At 47.9% G+C, this 15,202-nt stretch overlaps 1 protein-coding gene across 3 annotated transcripts in view; it reads left to right on the plus strand.

The window, feature by feature from the left end:
* Nucleotides 1–15,202, plus strand: part of LOC148442951 (protein transport protein Sec23A) — a 141,211-nt gene that overhangs the window by 39,750 nt on the left and 86,259 nt on the right. For all 3 annotated transcript variants that reach the window (XM_088463468.1, XM_088463469.1, XM_088463470.1), the window contains exons 5-7: nucleotides 4,588–4,824; nucleotides 5,521–5,600; nucleotides 8,450–8,594. In XM_088463468.1, the coding sequence (XP_088319594.1) occupies nucleotides 4,588–4,824; nucleotides 5,521–5,600; nucleotides 8,450–8,594 (462 nt within the window). The remainder of the gene's footprint in view (nucleotides 1–4,587; nucleotides 4,825–5,520; nucleotides 5,601–8,449; nucleotides 8,595–15,202) is intronic.

Raw genomic sequence — 15,202 nt, forward strand, 5'->3', positions numbered from 1 at the left:
AGGCTTCTTTTGAATCCGACTGTCCGGCCGAACAGGCGGAGTTGATTGGCAATCTCCGTGATTCGGCCACCTACATCAACGAGGCGGCTCTAGACATTAGTACTCTGGTGTCTAGAATTTCTTCAGCAGCGGTAGCTGCTCGTCGCACCTTGTGGCTGCGATCCTGGAAGGCGGACGCAGATCCAAGAAAGGTCTGGAAGCGTTGCCGTTTACCGGAGAAGTTCTCTTCGGTCCGGATCTGGATAAGATTGTGGCCACGCTGGCGGCAGCCAAATCTGCTTGTCTCCCGTCGGCCGCTGCTCCTTCTGGTTCTGGACCATCGTCCTTTCGGTCATCTAGGGCCCAGGGCAGGCCCAAACCACAGTCGTTTCCTCGACAGGCTGGCCCTAAGAAATCGGTCAAGCCCCGGAAACAGGCATGGAGTACCAGACGTCCGGCCCCCAAGCCAGATGACAAGCCTGCGGCCTGACGGTCCGGGTCTCCCCTTGGGGGATCCCAGGGTGGGAGGCCGCCTGCTGCAGTTCTCCCGGTGTTGGTCGTTCACTACGACAGACACTTGGGTTCTGGAGGTGGTCTCTCACGGGTACGCCCTCTCCTTCCGGCACAGACCCCCGGCTCGATTCTTCACCACGGGTCTACCATCAGACCGGAACAAGGCTACGGAGCTGCGGAAGGTATTGCACACTATGCTCCAGGCTGGAGTTATAGTGCCTGTTCCATTCTCCCAGAGGGGCCAGGGTTTCTATTCAAATCTATTTTTGGTACAGAAACCCAATGGGTCATATCGTCCGATTCTCAACCTCAAAGCACTCAACAAGTCTTTGCGGGTCCCGAAGTTTCGGATGGAGACCCTACGGTCCATCATTCTGGCGCTGGAACCTGGGGACTACATGGTGTCATTGAACTTACAGGACGCTATGGCGGTCATGGCGGCTTCTCTGCGGCTGCAAGGAGTCCGCATGTTGCCGTACTTGGACGACCTGTTATTGGTGGCAGGATCTCCAGAGCTCCTGTTACACCACTTGGACCTGACCATTGCACTGCTGCAATGGCACGGCTGGCTAATCAACTGGCAGAAGTCCACTCTAATCCCGTCTCGGAGGATTCTGCATCTTGGAGCCTTATTGGACTCGGGACAGCAAAGGATCTTCGTGACGGAGGACAAGATCTCTGCTTTACAGTCAAGGGTGCGCAGTTGTCTGCACAGCCGCCGGGTGTCCTTACACTCGGCGATGAGGTTACTGGGCTCCATGGTGTCGGTGTTCGACATGGTGGAATACGCCCAGTTTCACTCCAGACCTCTGCAGCACCTGATCCTGTCCAAGTGGAACGGGCTGCCTCAGTCTCTGAAGTTCCAGACGATTGTGCTCACCCCGGAGGTTCGCCTGTCCCTTGCGTGGTGGTTAAAGACGACCCACCTCAACAAGGGACGTCCGTTCTGGGTTCCAAATTGGGTCCTGTTGACAACGGACGCCAGTCTTCGGGGCTGGGGAGCAGTTTCGGGTCCACACTTGTTCCAGGGCAGGTGGACACCGACAGAAGCGGAGCTTCCAATAAATATCTTGGAACTCCGTGCGGTCTTCAATGCTCTCCTGCAGGCACAGCGGTTTCTCCAGGGTCACCCGGTGCAGGTCCAGTCGGACAATGCTACCACCGTGGCCTACATAAACAGGCAAGGAGGAACTCGCAGTCGGGCGGCTCTCGTAGAGGTCTCTCGGATCCTGGTTTGGGCGGAGCGCAATCTTCCGGCCATATCAGCGGTCTTCATCCCGGGAGTGCTAAATTGGGAGGCGGACTTTCTAAGTCGCCAGGACGTTCATCCAGGGGAATGGTCCCTGCACCCGGACGTTTTTCAACTACTGGTGGACAGGTGGGGTCTTCCAGAAATCGACCTCATGGCGTCCCGGCACAACAACAAGTTGCCGGTGTACGGGTCTCGCACAAGAGACGAAGGGGCGTCTCTGGTGGATGCTCTGTCCGTCCGGTGGACGTTCAGGTTCGCATACCTGTTCCCTCCGGTCTCCCTTCTTCCACGGGTAATCCGGAAATTCAAACAGGAAGGAGGGACGCTCCTGTTGATAGCTCCCGCGTGGCCCAGACGGCACTGGTTCTCAGACCTTCAGGGTCTGTCCGTGGACAGTCCTCTGCGGTTGCCGCTACGACCGGACCTTCTGTCTCAGGGTCCTTGTCTTCACCCGGACCTGACTCGGCTGTCTTTGGCGGCGTGGCTGTTGAGACGGCCATGCTGAGGTCCTGGGGGTTTTCCAGCTCTGTGGTGCGTACCATGTTACGAGCTCGGAAACCGTCTTCCGCGAGGATATACCATCGCGTGTGGCATATGTTCTTCCAGTGGTGTCGACCGAGAGGTTATGCACCGCGGGAGTTTCGTCTGTCTCGGATTCTCGCCTTCCTGCAAGCGGGACTAGATCATGGGCTTCGCCTTGCTTCTTTGAAGGTACAGGTTTCGGCCCTATCTGTCTGGTTTCACCGTAGGATTGCTACAATCCCGGATGTGCGCACCTTTATGCAAGGTGTTCTCCGTATTCAGCCGCCCTTTGTTCCACCTGTGGCGCCTTGGGATTTGGCTGTGGTCCTGAGGGCTCTCCAAGGACCGCCGTTTGAACCACTGGGCTCAGTGGATATTAAATGGCTAACAGCTAAGACTGTTTTCCTTCTGGCCGTTGCTTCAGCCAGACGTGTTTCTGAGTTAGGGGCTCTTTCTTGTAGACCCCCTTTCTTGGTTTTTCATGGGAACAGGGCAGTGCTCCGCACTCGGCCCAAGTTTCTTCCCAAAGTTGTTTCCCAGTTTCATGTTAACGAGGAAATAGTTGTTCCGGCCTTTAACTCACCGGGTCTTTCCGTGGGTGAGGCCTCTTTGGATGTTGTGCGGGCCTTAAGGACATATGTTGACCGCACTTCTTTGTTTAGGAAGTCGGACGCTTTGTTGTCCTCTATGGCTTCTGTAAAAAGGGTTGGCCTGCTTCAAAGCAAACTTTGGCAGCCTGGATCCGTATGGCTATTTCTGAAGCTTATCTTCATGAAGGCCTACCGGTCCCTCCTTCTCTGAAGGCTCATTCCACTAGGTCTGTGGGTCCTTCGTGGGCAGCTCGACGTGGTGCCTCGGCAGTTCAGATCTGCAAGGCTGCTACGTGGTCTTCTGTCCATACCTTCGTGAGGTATTACAGGTTTGACACCTTCGCCTCTCAGGATGCTTCCTTCGGGCGGCGGATTCTCCTTTCTGCACAGGAGCGTCCCCACCCTTAAAGGATACTGCTTTGGGACATCCCCAAGGTATCCTGTGGATACCCTATGGACCCTGAAGTAGAAAATATGAGATATGGTAAGAACTTACCCTTGTTATCTCTATTTCTACGAAGTCCATAGGGTTCCACAGGACTCCCGCCCTGTCGCACCTGTGCTGCAGATGGGCTTTGCTCTGGTCACCGGTTTTCCGTCTCCCTCTGGTGAGAATGTGATTCTTGTATGTGTCCAGATCTTTGTTCTCTCTCTTCCTTCTCCTCCTCCGGCCTATGGCTTGGTAACTAACTGAGGTGCCTTGGCCCGGGGGCGGGGTATAGGAGGGGGACCTAGTGCATCCTGGGAGGCTGAAAGCTTAACTCTTTGGTGCCCTGCGACTGACGTCACACCTATACCCCAAGGTATCCTGTGGAACCCTATGGACTTCGTAGAAATAGAGATAACAAGGGTAAGTTCTTACCATATCTCATATTTTTTTTCCTGTCCAAAACCACAAAATAGATATCTCGCTTGAAAGTGCCCCATGCACAAATGCAACAATGTGTACAATTCATAGACCGTTCCACACAATGGGGGAGATGTACGAAGCCTAGAAGCGGTATCAGCGCACGTTATGTGCGCTGATACCGCTTCTCCCCGATGTATGATCGGGGGTCTGGGCGGTAAATGATAGGGACGCTATGCGACCCCTGTCATTATTGGCGCTGCTATCTACAAGATAGCAGCACCGAGCAGCAGGGCCATGTACAAACGGTCATACCGCATGACCGTTCGGCCGGCTGCAGCTGTTGTTATCGACAGCTCCAGCCTGGCGCTAGCCTATCCCCACAGCAGAGACAGCGCTGTCCCTGCTGGGGCTGCTGTCGGCTCCAGGGCTGCACGCGGGGATCTCGCGATACTTGCGAGATCCCGCGCATGCTCAGTGGAGCCGGCCAGGACAGAGACACAGCGCATCAGCACTAGGCTGATGCGCTGCTGTCTCTAGAGGGTAGCGCCGGAGGGGGGAGTTAACGCTCCCCCTCTCCGGCCGATGAGATGTTCTCATCGGTAGTGCTTCCTGCTGCGCCTCGGTAAAGAGGCGAAGCGGGAAGCGTTATAGTGGCACGGTAAGTGCCGCTATCATACATCTACCCCAATGTGCTGTAATCTGTGATCATGCTTGCTTCTGTGCACGACTGCTGGCAATATCTTGCATTCATTCAACATTTACTGTTTTCATCTTAAAGCATCTAACAGAATCTATGGAAACGAATACTTGCTTACTATGGGTTAAAACATTTGGAGGAGCTGATGTTCTTTTACATATGTCATTTTGCCTTATGCCCACAGCGAGGTCCTCAGATGCCGCTTATCTTTCTGTATGTTGTGGACACTTGCATGGAGGATGAAGACCTTCAAGCTCTGAAGGAGTCAATGCAAATGTCTCTCAGCCTCCTGCCTCCAACAGCATTGGTGGGGCTCATCACCTTTGGGCGGATGGTGCATGTACATGAACTGGGCTGTGAGGGCATTTCTAAGAGCTACGTTTTCCGTGGAACCAAAGATCTGACAGCAAAACAACTACAGGTGAGTTACAGAAGTCAGAAACTGTTCCTTAAAACTGGGGGTTTTCATCATATTTACCTTTAGCCTTTGTCACATTGCATTTCCATGACTCGGAGCAGATTTGATCTAGGGTATTGAACATGTAAAGCTAACCATACGTTGAGCCATCTGGCTGCTCGGCACTAATGATACGATCGTCTTCATTTTGGCCACACACATAGATGCCAAAATTGAATGAAATTTGTCATTTCAGCCTCTCAGGCCAAATGTCTGGACAACTTCTGGTCATGATTGGGGCCTATTATTTTGTTTGAGAGAACCACACTCACAGGCCTATAGCGGTCACCTGCAGGTTATTTTCTGGCCACGTTTACCTTCCTGTTCATTCATTTCTCAGATAGTTATAGGACATGGCAGTTGTTTCAGGCCTAGTTTGGGCCACTTTACCTATGTCAGCTGCAACATCTCAGCATGTGCGGGTAGAGTAATAATCACTCCTAATCAAATAAATAACTTGTGTATGCACCACTGTGGTGCTACAAAGGGCTCTACTGTAACACACCTCAAGCACACAGTTAATCCAGTCTTAATACACTTTCAATTTAAAACTTAAAAATACAGTTCCAGATGCTTAGTTTCAATTGTGCTGATCTGTTGTGAGACTGTTACTTTTACCTTGTATACCTGGGTTGTAAATAGTTCAATGTTCCATTTTAGGAAATGTTGTCACTTACAAAAGCTCCGGCTGCTCAGACAGGACGTGGGCCACAAGTTCAGCAACCTCCTCCTTCAAATAGGTATGTGTAGTATTCTGGTGACTAAAGCAGTGTACAGCACATTGAGAAGCAGTTAGCAGATTTGTACTCCAGTTACAGTAATCCTGGAAGCAGGGGCGCCGAGAGGAGGGGGGAGCGGGTACAAATCACCCGGGCCCGGTCTTGCTGCAGGGGCTAGGCGGGGGCCCGGGACCGGTACCGCTCCCCCTCCCTCTTAAGTCACAGCAGCCCAGCTCACGCTGCTGTGTGCTGGGCTGCACTGGGAGACTGCTCGTGGCTGCTAAAGCAGCAGCCAGAGCAGTCTCCTATGCCTATGGGGGGAGTGATCATGCTGATCGAGCCCCCATTGGCTGCGCGCTGGGCTGAGGGGCACACAGCACCCCCCTCCACAGTGCGCAGCGCCGCTGAAATAATATTTATTTTTTTCTAAGGGGGCGTGACCACGCCTCCCTCAATGAGGCCATGCCCCTGTCACCTGGGCCCAGCGTGGCTCTCGTCTGCACTGCCTGGAAGTGGTAATTCTCATATCTGCTGGACGAGGTGTCCGGACTCTTTTATGCAGATATACTTTGTATTTATGTATTTTTAACCGTTTATAAGTTACCTCTTTTAGATAGTGGAAAAGTGGTTGACGGGTGTATAAAATCAACACAATATGTAGAAAGTGGATACTGGCATTTCATTTAATAGCGATACTTCATTTTTGTTGTAATGATCTCAATATCATATATAAGTGTCTTTGTAGACGATGATTTTTCTTCATTTTCTTCCGTATATATTCTCCGTACACCTAAAAAGGAAACAAGAAGACTGATGGTGTAGTATGTCCAATACACTGATTACACCCTTTGTGCTTAATTAGATGGAACAGTGTTGATAGTGTCTCCACCCATCACAACGTGTAAGAGAACGCACCTCACTTACATAACCATATGTTCTAAAGTGTCCATAAAGGCATCTTTAAGTTCTATCACCAACGTATATATGCATACATCATGGATATATTATCGTACCCCTCTCACAATGTGAGCGTCAGATACCCGTATATAAAGGTATCTTTATGTTCCAACTTCTTTTTATAGGTCATAATGTGTAAAAGACCTACAGCCGTTTTACAACAGGGAATATTTATAGCGCATACCCTTACTCACAAGGAATACGCAGCTAAAGATCTCATAAAGGTTTCTTTATAGAGTATCACCATTCCTCATCTCTTTTTTTGTATAGCATAGTACTCCCAAGTATATGTATAAACGGGTAAAATAATTCCCAATCAGTGGGTGTCGGTAAAACAATATATTTAATAAGATACAGAAATCACTAAAAGACTGTACATCAATAAATAAATTGTACATCAATAAAAAAATTCCAGAGAGCATATAAAGGGCAAGCAATATTAACCTGGTGCTAGAATGGTAAGCCTGGACTGTTGCACTCACAGGTGTGTTGCTTGCTCAGATCTAGGTTGCTCCTGTAACGTAGTCCAGCCTCTACTCCACCAACGCAATCTTTTTCTTGAGTACTATGCTATATAAAAAAAGAGACGAGGAATGGTGATACTCTATAAAGAAACCTTTATGAGAGCTTCAGCTGCGTATTCCTCGTGGTGAAACGGCTGTGGGTCTTTTACACATTATGACCTATGAGAATTAAAGAAGTTGGAACATAATGATACTTTTATATACGGATATCTGACGCTCACATTGTGAGTGGGGTACAATAATATATCCATGGTGTATGCATATACTGTATATGTTGGTGATAGAACTTAAAGATACCTTTATGGACACTTTAGAACATATGGTTATGTAAGTGAGGTGCGTTCTCTTACACGTTGTGATGGGTGGAGACACTATCAACAGATCATCGCGGCTATTTGGATCGAACCCTATAGGTGTTATCAGCGTATTGGACATACTACACAATCAGTCGTTGTTTCCTTTTTATGTGTACGGAGAGTATACGGAAGAAAAATCATCAACACTTATATCTGATATTGAGATCATTTGCTACAACAAATTTTAAGTATCTCTGTTAAATGAAGCACCAGTATCCACTTTATACCTATTGTGTTGATATCTGTTTTATAAGCATATTAGATGGTGTTTATTGAAAGTGTGATATTTATTATTTATTTATTTATTTATTAACAAGTTTCTTATATAGCGCAGCAAATTTCGTCGCGCTTTACAATTTGAATCAACATTAACATTATACTGGGTTGTAAAAGACAGACAGACATACATAAGGGTAAGAGGGCCCTGATCGCAAGCTTACAATCTAGGCTGCATCATATGCACGAGTAAGAGTGTCTATCTGGGTGTATAAAATCCCTGACGCATGATATATAAATCACTTGGCACTGTTGCAAAGCATGTATTGACCAAAAATAAGGAAGTCCATAAGCATTACTCAGAGATAAAAGGGTGGCGTCCAGCTGAAAGTCCCGTTGCTCTCCGTTTATAATCAATATGATAATGAATAAAGATAAACTGGAGGCGCCCTCTGGTGGATTAAATCAGAAAACATTCCTCCAAACAGCATACCAGATAAGGTACTTATAAATTTTGTGTGGGTGGGGGAGAAACAAAATTCAGTTTCTGTGAGATTATTATTTCTCTTCTAAATAGGACTTTCTGTGGACTTTCTACCACCTCAGTTGAGAGGTTAATATACAAATTTACAAAATTTTTCCTGCATTTCCATTAAATCTACCATCCTTCATCTGTAGTAGTAGCATTCTTATTATACTATTCATATATTCTGTCCTGTTTGCTTACCTTTGTAGTGTTATTTAGGCTACTCCTGAGCATCGGAGTGAACTTCCGTCATGCTCATTATTCTTTGACCTCTTTTTTTTATCCTAACAGATTTTTGCAGCCAGTGCAGAACATTGATATGAACCTTACCGACCTTTTAGGAGAGCTTCAACGAGATCCATGGCCCGTCCCGCAGGGCAAGAGGCCCCTGAGATCATCAGGCGCCGCCCTTTCCATTGCTGTTGGACTTCTTGAGGTAACAATAGAGTGCTGTAGTCTGGTTGGACTGTTATAAAACCTAAATATTTCCGCACAATGGTCTCCTATTTGCAGGGTGTTTTGTGAACTCTTTAGAAATTACACTATTCTCCATACTTTATAACTTTTCAGGCCTAGTCATTGTCCCTAGCTGCATATTCACTGGGTACCATCAGTTTGTGTGATTGCATTATTGAATGGTAATAATATAATATAAAATGTAAAAACGCCAATGGCCAAGTTTCCTTGCAAGTGACAAGCTGCAGTAGGCTGTTAATATTTTTTTAGATTATTAAATCGTGTATACTTTGTGTTAGTTTTAAGTTTCCACTTTTGTCTATTTTTTGTGTACACTTTATGTACCGTTTTCTGAAAGTGACTGGGGGTAAATTTATTCATGCTTCGCCTCATTACCAATGCGAAGCAGGAAGCACAAACGATGAGATGTATTAACATCTTATCTGCCGGAGTGGGGGAGTGAAAACTCCCCCATCCGGCGATCCCTGCCTAGTGCTGTGTGTCACTCCCGGCCGGCTTCACTGGGCATGCGCGGGATCTTGCAAGCATTGCGAGATCCCGCGTGCAGCCCCCGGAGCCGGCAGCCATCGCAGCAGGGAGGTTGCTGTCCTAGCTGTGGTAGTAGGGCAGCGACATCTACAGCTGTCGATATCGATAGCCGCACATGTCGGAATGGTCAGTTCCACTGACTGTTCATACATAGTCCCGCTTATCGGCACTGCTATTTTATAGATAGCAGCGTCGATAATGACAGGGGCGCATATCGCCCTGTTATTTACTGTCAAACCCCTCAATAATACATGTGGGAGAAGCGGTATCAGCGCCAATATCGACACATAATACATCTACCCCTGGGTTGCTCTAAAGCAGTGCTTCTCCTATCCAGTCCTTGGAACTCACTAACAGTGCATGTTTTCTGGGTCTCCTCACAGAATCATGAGTGAGATAATTAACATCACGTGTGAATCTTTTAAAATGTGTCATTCAGTAATGAATACCCCTGTGCTCCAGCAAAGTGATATGGAGAACATGCACTTATCCGAGGACTGGGTTTGAGAATACTGCTTTAAATTATATCAACCCTGTTATCGGATAGCATGTGTTGAAAACACATAGGTCAGTGAACTTATCACGGATCCTATGTGTATTCACCAGAAAACAGGTAATTTTTTGGGCGGATAAAACAGGTTTTAATTGAATTGGCCGAAGGTAAAAAAAAAATGCAGTAAGTCCTGTTTCTTTTTCAGGGTCCATAGGGTTCCACAGGCAGACATTGAGGTGGAGGTGGGACCTGGAGGACCGGACACCAACAGCAATGCTTTTCAAACGCAGGAAGCTCCAGTCCTTCCCCCTATACCCCGCCCACAGCCTGTGGGCACCTCAGTTTCGTTGGTGTCCGGCAGGAGCTGGACCACCATTATAACAGAGGGCTGCATTAAGCAGCCCAGGCTTTTATCTTATGATATCTTTTATTTTCTACTTCCACTATAACGGGCGCGCAGCACCAGACTGTCCTCGGGACGTCTGTGCTGCCACCCCATCACCCCTCCGCGGCTCCATGACACCAAGCCTGTGCTAGGTACTCCTGGCGGGGCTCCGACGGGGTCTAGCTAGCAGGCTCCCCGGACCCCAGACTGCAGTCTGGAATTCAGGGTACAGGTAAGGCGGAATCCCGTACGCAGTCTTACCTCCAGTATTAGTAGACAGACCAGAGGTGCTGATGTGGACACTGGCGCAGGGCATATGTAGAGGCCAGGGGACCCGGTGGTTAACGTCAGCAAGGGGAGAAGGCACTCTCACTGCAGCCCCTCCCCCAGCCTAGGATGCCGTTCCACTGCGGTCCTGGTGTTCCCTGGTCTGTTCCTCCCTCTCCCTCTGCCCCCTCAGAGATGCACGGCAGCCATTTTATGCAAGCAAGTCTCCGGGAACGCTGGCTCCAGTCTTCCTGTATACCTCTCCCTCGGCCAATGTCATACAGTGCTATATCCTACCAGCCACTGCAGTCTATGTAGTTGATTTTAGTGCCCATTGCAGACATGTAACGATTTCTGCGTTTGTATGTTACTTGTGCTAGTGCTAATCTCTACTTTCCATACTGTCATCTTATAATCTTATACCTTTGTTTTTATCCTACTATATCCTGAACATACTAAGGTACCTCACATCTCCTTTATAATTGTGAGGGCTATCACATACTATATAGTGCGGTAACACACTGCACTGTGCCATATTACATATACTGCAGGGTGTTCACTGCACTGTATTTTATTATTCTTGTGGCTATGGCTGGCAGAGGAAAGAGTAACAAGCAACCTGATGCTGCTGCTCCTACTTTGGTGTCTTGTAAGTCCTGCTCAGCGGGCTTAGCCCCAGAGGACATCATTCAGGATGGTCTCTGTACTAATTGTTACACAGCTCCAGGCACCTCAACCCCGGTGTTTCTCCCTCAGGATCCGCCTTTTCACAGATGCTGGCAAAACATGCGGATCACATAACAGTCCCCGTGGTAGCTCCCCCTGTGGGATGGCCACAGTAGGTACACCCTGCAAAGCCTTTGCCTCCCCCATGGGTAGACGTACTGTCTACCTTACTACAGAGTTTGGCTAATACCTCTATGGTTTTTCAGCAAATGCTGCAAATAGAAAAGCTTTTACCTACTAAGCCTATTGAACGTGCTGTGTTGTCTTCCCAGTCCACACAGTTATCTGACTCTCATATATCATCTGGGGAGGCAGAAAACGCAGACCTCTCACACTCTGACTCCGTCTCTGGCGAAGAGGAGCTACCTTCTAAAATATACCTGCTTTTGTGAGAGCTGTAAAAGCTATTTTACAAATAGAAGAGGATGAATCCGCTCCTAAGAAAAAGCACGCACTTTTTAAGCGACAAAAAGTAGTTTTACCAGAATTTCATCACTCTGACCAGCTATCTGGTCACATGAGTGAAGCTTGGAATATACCCGGTAAAAGGTTTGAAATTCTAAAATGGTTTAGTTTCTTTTACCCTCTTCCAGCTACTCATTGTACTAAATGGGAAGTTCCCTCAGCAGTGGATGCTCATGATGTAACACGACTGGTTAAAACATGTACCTATAGCGCCTTATCAACAATATCTCCGGTTTGCTATACTACAGCAACATTACCAATTTTGGGCTCTGCCGTTCGGCCTTTCAATGCATCCCCCTGGGTCTTTACCAAAATCATGGCAGTTACGGCAGCCTCTCTTCGTCGTCAAGGGATCAGACTTCTCCCATGCTTGGATGATCTCTTGCTGTTGGTCAGCTCTCCAGAGACTCTTCACCGCCATCTGCAATTTGCCTTTCTTCAAATGCACGGTTGACTGATCAACTGGAAAAAAATCTTCCCTAACTCCCTCTCAAAGGATGGTATGGTACATTTGGGAGCCCTCCTGGACTCTCGAGTTCAGAGACTCTTCCTAACAGCGGACAAGATTTCAGCAATCCAGCTCAAAGTACGCAGACTGCTACACAATTGCCGAGTGTCAATTCACTCTGTAATGCAGGCATTGGGATCAATGGTGTCCACCTTCAACATGGTGGAGTTTGCCCAGTTTCACTCCAGGCCCCTACAACACCTGATACTCTCCATGTGGAGCGGGCTACCCCATCTGCTCAAATCTCAGACGATGGGCCTCCCCCCAGAGGTTTGCCTGTCCCTATCCTGGTGGCTACAGACTTCCCATTTGAACAAGGGTCATCCCTTTTGGATCCCGGACTGGGCTCTCCTCACCACGGACGCAAGCCTCTGAGGGTGGGGCGCAGTAACCGGCCAGCACTCCTTACAGGGCCGATGGTCCCCAGTCGAGGCAGTGTTGCCAATCAACATCCTGAAACTTCGAGCCATCTACAAAGCTCTCACTCTGGTTCAGAATATTCTGAAAAATAGGCCAGTACAAGTACAGTCCGACAACGCCACAAAGTCAGTCAGCAAGGACAGAAGTGTCCCGCATTCTCACATGGGCCGAACGCAGTCTCCCAGCCATCTCCACAGTGTTCATCCCGGGGATTCTCAATTGGGAAGCGGATTTCCTCAGCCGTCATGACATGCATGCAGGAGAATGGTCTCTACACCCAGAAGTCTTTCAGCTTCTAGTGGACAAATGGGGTATTCCGGAAGTGGATCTCATGGCCTCAAGACACAACAACAAGCTTCCAATTTATGGAGCCAGAACAAAGGACCCAGACCCGGCCTTCATAGACGCATTGTCAGTGAAATGGAACTTCCATTTGGCATATCTCTTCCCTCTAATATCCTTGCTTCCTCGAGTGCTTTGAAAGTTCCAACAGGAGCCGGGGGCACAGTCCTATTCAAAGCTCTATATTGGCCCAGACGTCATTGGCACGCCCGATTTTCGAAGGCTCTCCATAGACATTCCTCTTCAACATCCTCTACAAGTCTACGTCTACATCCGGACCTAGCTCGTCTGTTTTTAACGGCTTGGCTCTTGAGCAATCCCTCCTAACGGCTAAGTGTTTCTCCAGCTCTGTGGTCCAGACCATGCTCAGAGCACGTAAACCAGCTTCAGCCAGGATTTACCACAGAATTTGGCATACATATTTCCAGTGGTGTGCTCCAAGAAACAGAGCCGCAATTCTTTAAGGTTTCTCGATTTCTTGCCTTTCTTGAGGCTGGATTGGATCTAGGCCTACGCCTAGCATCTCTGAAAGTGCAGGTCTCCGCTTTGTCTATCTGGTTTCAATGCAGAATTGCTACTATACCGGATGGTCACACCTTCATGCAAGGTGTTCTACGTATACAACCTCCTTTTGTCCCTCTTGTGGCTCCATGGGGTTTATCAGTGGTGCTCCAAGCACTTCAGGAACCTCCATTCGAACCCCTGGAATCAGTGGTTGTCAAGTGGATCACTGCTAAGTTTCTTCTGGCTATAGCATCTGCCCGTAGAGTATCGGATTTAGGGGCGCTTTCATGTTGCTCCCCCTTTTTAATATATCATCAGGGCAGGGCTGTTCTTCACACACACCCAGGCTTCCTTGTCAAGGTGGTTTCCGCTACCATCTGAATTAGGAAATCGTGGTTCCGGCCTTTTAATCACCAGACCACTCGGCAGGTGAAGCCTCTTTGGATGTGTTCTGTGTTCTAAAGATCTACGTGGACCACACTACTTCCATCAGGAAATCGGACTCCCTCTTTGTCCTATATGGATTCCACAAGAAGGGATGGCCAGCTAACAAACAGACTCTGGCCATATGGATTCGCATGACTATCTCACAGGCTTGCACGCAGACTGGCCTTCCTGTGCTAGCTACAGTATCTGCTCATTCTACTCGCTCTGTGGGTCCCTCGTGGGAAGCCTGGCGTGGCGCCTCAGCTGAACAGCTATGCAAGGCGGCCACCTGGTCTTCTGTCCATACCGTTCCTAGGTTTTATGCCTTTGATACATTTGCCTCTTAGGATGCTTCCTTCGGGGGCAAAGTTCTCCTCTCAGCTCCGGAGCATCCCCACCCTTGAACAACTGCTTTGGAACATCCCCAATGTCTCCCTGTGGAGCCCTATGGACCCTGAAGAAGAAAAGGAGAGTTATGGTAAAACTTAACCCTTGTTAACTCTTTCTTCGAAGTCCATAGGGTCCACAGGGCACCTGCCCTGAAGCACCTGGCTTCTATGGGTTTCTTCTCTGGTCACTTGTTTCCTTCTCTGTGTGATTTCTCAGTGTACCAGTCTTCCTTCTCTCCTATCCTGCTCCTGCCTGGGGCTTGTTAACAAAACTAAAGTGCCCTCCGGCTGTGGCTGGGGTTTAAGGGGAAGGACCAGAGCATCCTGGGATTGAAAAGCTTTGCTGTTGGTGTCAGGTCCTCAAGGTTCCACCTACACCCCAATGTCTTCCTGTGGACCCTGTGGACTTCGAAGAAAGAGAGTTAACAAAGGTAAGTTTTACCATAACTCTCCTTTTTATCCGTAGAAAAATTATCGGGGCTAATTGAATTCCCCCCATTGTCGACATTCTGACCATGTCAACATTTCATCAGTGTTGACATGGTTAATGTTGACAAAATATACTGAACCCGTATCAACAGCTCTTGGATATGTAATATTCTGTTTTATGTGACTGCTTTTTTTTTCAATTTGCTATGATATCTATGTAAGTGCAGTGCAAGCATGCATGTCTACTTTTACCCTGATGCACCATACACATTTATGTACATGCCTGTAATGTAAGTGATCTTATAGATGCATAGAAATAATGAATGGGGCATCCATGTTCTGTATACTCTATGCACTATTGTATGTATGGCCATACTTTAAATTATATGGCTCATATGACATGTTAAAGAATATATATATATTATTATGAGCTTTTTATTTTTAAAGTTCTGACATTAAGCAGCACTGTTCCTTGAACTGACAATCTATGAGGTGTGTGGAACACATAATACAGGAGATAGTGGAATAAGAATTGGTGGGCATAGTGTGGGTTACTATTGTTAGTCACTAGCATTGTCGACATCCAATTATTAATAACAAAGCCGTCTTTGGTGACTATAAAGCTACCGGTGGTGTAGTATGTGTGCAATGAGGTGGGATGACAGGAGGCGGAGATGTGAAACAT

Source organism: Taudactylus pleione, unplaced genomic scaffold (genome assembly GCF_031769625.1).
Source record: "Taudactylus pleione unplaced genomic scaffold, aTauple2 ptg001381l, whole genome shotgun sequence".
Classification (NCBI taxonomy): domain Eukaryota; kingdom Metazoa; phylum Chordata; class Amphibia; order Anura; family Myobatrachidae; genus Taudactylus; species Taudactylus pleione.